Genomic DNA, 3,826 nt, shown 5'->3' with positions numbered 1-3,826 from the left:
CAAAGATGAGCTTTGCCTTGGTAGAGCACTGGTAGTAGCCATGGCACATGCTCATAAAGAGGAGGAGCCTACTAATTTTCATCAAATCACTCACCCTAAAAAATACACGACCCAATTTGATGCGGCAAAACAACTCTTTATAGACTCTAACGTACCGGAGGGTGTTTGTGGAATTCCGGAAATAGAAAAATTTCAAAATATCCTGACAGAGCGAGGGTACCAGATTGCCGTCTTTGTCAATGGTGGAACCCACGGCCGGATATATGCCGGACCACCCAATAGGCATTTTCTTTCTTTATTCTATCACAACAACCACTTCGATGTCATCACTAAGATGCCAGCGTTTCTTCGCAAATCCTATTTCTGTAATACCTGTCTAAAGGGATATGATATGAAGCCCAGGCACAAGTGCAAAGATACATGCAGTGCCTGTAAGAGTGAGACAAATTGTGTATTGATTAAGAGAACAATGTGTGAACGATGTGGGCGTGTGTTCAAAAGTCAAGAATGTTTCGACAACCATCTTAAACCGGTAAGTGGTAATAGGAGTATATGTCAGCTATTTTTCAAATGTAAACAGTGCAATGTAATGTTAGATAGGACCCGAGGCAGTGACAAGACCCATGATTGTAGGTTCGGGTATTGTGAACGATGTCGTGATACGGTATCAAAGGAGGGTCATCGATGTTTTATGACTCCTCTGCCCAAGAAAAAGAAGGACGAAGCAAAAGATCAGGAAGAGAGGAAGAAAGGAGACGATACCCAAAAGTTTATTTTCTACGACTTTGAATGTCGTCAAGATGACAAAGTCGATGAAAATGATCACGGTTCAGTCTTTAAACATGTACCCAATCTTTGTGTAGCAATGAGAGTGTGCGGGCAGTGTTTCGACAAACAAGATGCATGCCCTGATTGTGGGGTACGTGAACATGTTTTTAGGGGGACAGACACTTTGAACAAGTTTGGGGAATGGTTATTTGGCATAGAGGAAAATCACAGGGGGGTTATTGCCATTGCTCACAATGCTCGATCCTACGATTCGCAATTCATTCAGGAGTATTGTCTAAAGTCGGGGGTGGTACCTCAAGTCATCATGAATGGTGCTAAAATTCTATCACTCTCTCTAAACGATGTAAAATGTATAGACTCACTTAGTTTTCTTGCCATGCCATTGTCTTCTTTTCCTTCAACCTTTCAACTGAAGGAATTGAAAAAAGGGTTCTTTCCTCACTTTTTCAATACCCTCGAAAACCAAGATCATGACGGACCGACCTTGCCAGCTAAAGAATATTACGATCCAGATGGGATGTCAACCGAAAAACGCGACGAGTTTGATGTTTGGTATTCGCACCATCAAAACGACAATTTTAACCTTCAAAGAGAATTACTAGAGTATTGTCGTTCTGATGTCCAAATTCTGATGGAAGGTTGCATGGCTTTCAGACGTCTCTTTATGAGCGTCACGGATAACATCGACCCCTTCCATAACATAACGATTGCCTCAGCTTGCAATACTGTATTTCGGACGCAGTTTTTGAAGGAAAATTCCATAGGTCTCATCCCGGTCCAAGGATACAGACATAAAGATCGACACTCAATCATTGCCTTGAAATGGCTCGAATGGGTTAGTCATAACGAGGGAATTCAAATAGAGCATGCGCGTAACGGTGGTGAACACCGAATCGGAAACTACAGAGTGGATGGTTACGATTCAGCAACGCGGACTTGTTATGAATTTTTAGGGGATATTTGGCATGGGTGTCCACGTTGCTACAAAAGGCGTGATATACTTGTTCCTGGTTCCAGTACCACCGTTCAGGAGGTATACGACCAGACAATGTATAGAATAAATGCATTGAAGAAACAGGGATATCGCGTCATCACGATGTGGGAGTGTGACTTTTCAAAATTAAGACGCGAAAACAAGACGCTGCAGACGTTTTTGGAAAAACTACAGTTTCGGGATCCTCTCAATCCTCGCCATGCTTTTTACGGGGGGAGGACAAACGCGGTGAAATTGAGTCATAGAATTCAGGGTAATGAGCGAATCAAATATGTAGATGTTTGTAGTCTGTATCCTTGGGTTTGCAAGTACGGTAAATATCCCCTGGGTCATCCCGACATTATCACAAAGGATTTCGAGGATATTCAGCGCTATTTTGGATTGGTGAAATGTAAAGTCTACCCTCCTCGACAACTATTTCACCCTGTTCTCCCATACAGGAATGAGGAGAATAAGCTTCTCTTTCCGTTGTGTCGCACATGCGCAAACGAAAAGCAAACTTCAAAATGTACGCATAGCGATGAGGAAAGGGCCCTTGAATCTACGTGGGTTACGGAGGAAGTAAAGAAGGCAATAGAATTGGGGTACAAGGTTGTAGAACTGTTTGAAGTGTGGCATTATCCTCACTTTGACCAGTACAATCCTCGAACCCAGGAAGGAGGACTCTTCAGGGACTACATAGATCTGTTTTTGAAAGTCAAACAGGAATCAAGCGGATGGCCCTCCGAATGTCATTCCAATGACGACGAGGTATCCGCCGATATACAAGAAAAGCGCGCAAATTATGTTAGACAATATCATGAAAGAGAAGGTGTGCTCTTAGACCCTTTAAAAATCAAAGCCAATAAAGGACTTAGGGCTGTGAGCAAGATTTGTCTTAACAGCTTTTGGGGCAAGTTTGGGCAGCGAAATAATCTTCCAAAGACAGTCTATACGGTGGAACCTGAAGAATTCTTCTCACTGATGTCGGACCCCAAATTGATCATTAAATATGTCGACTTTCCTACCTCCTATATGGCGCACGTGCAATATGTTGAAGAGGATGACTTTTTAGAAGTCCTCCCCAACACAAATGTGGTAGTGGCTGCCTTCACCACGTGTTGGGCTCGTCTGAAGCTCTATTCGTACCTGGAAGAGCTTCAGAAGAATGTGCTGTATTTTGATACAGATTCTATCATATACCTCAAGAATAATGAAGTAGAAGATGTCCCCACTGGGAATTTCTTGGGTGATATGACGGATGAATTAGAAAAGGATTTTGGGGTGGGTAGTTACATTACGGAACTTCAGGCCTTGGGACCAAAAAACTACAGCTACCAGGTTTTCTCAACCAAACACGGAAAAGAAATGCCCGGAGCTTGCAAAGTACGTGGTATCACGCTAAATTATAGAAATGCGAAGCTGGTCAATTTCGACACACTCAACGAGCTCGTGCATGGTGAACGCACTCACACCACCGTAACAAACACGCATAGAATCGCGAGGATGCGTACCCACAATATTGTATCCCGCGTGGAAAATAAAATCCATCGTATGGTATATGATAAGAGGGTACGTCTCTCCGATTTTAACACTGTTCCATATGGGTATTAAGATATATATGTTGTATTTCTACCCTTGATACTCTTTACCTTCTAACATTCTATATTTGCATTGTATCTCACCTCCAAATTTTCCCATGTTATATTTAATTCACGCGCTACAAAGAATACTTTATAAATCCAATATTTCAATGCCAAATTTTGTGTCATATTATTGTAAGCACTCGGTGCTACCTGATAATTGGTGTAGTGTCTAAACGATAATAATAATATAAGGATTTCAGAATGGCGCAATATATACTAAGAAAATTCTTGCCAGTTAATTTGATCATACTTCTGCGAGTGTGTGTGCGTGTGTTTGCATATTTAGGAAAAGTGAGAGAGGGTTTTTCAATCGTATCCCTTATTCGCCTTCGTTTAGACGTGAAATATTGTATTGAAAATAATCCACCACCCTCAATTTGAACGACGATGTATATGTATATTGTTATATGTAATCAAG

At 41.6% G+C, this 3,826-nt stretch overlaps 1 protein-coding gene across 1 annotated transcript in view; it reads left to right on the top strand.

Annotated features, from left to right (window-relative positions):
* LOC121430121 overlaps positions 1-3,376 on the top strand; it is a 5,017-nt gene extending 1,641 nt beyond the window's left edge. The window contains exon 5 of the mRNA XM_041627402.1: positions 1-3,376. This exon is cut by the window's left edge and continues 458 nt beyond it. Coding sequence (XP_041483336.1) covers positions 1-3,376 — 3,376 coding nt within the window.
* Positions 3,377-3,826: the final 450 nt, after the last annotated feature.

Source organism: Lytechinus variegatus, chromosome 1, assembly GCF_018143015.1.
Source record: "Lytechinus variegatus isolate NC3 chromosome 1, Lvar_3.0, whole genome shotgun sequence".
Lineage (NCBI taxonomy): Eukaryota > Metazoa > Echinodermata > Echinoidea > Temnopleuroida > Toxopneustidae > Lytechinus > Lytechinus variegatus.
The sequence above is the reverse complement of the archived record's forward strand: the minus strand, read 5'-3'. Positions and strand labels throughout refer to the sequence as shown.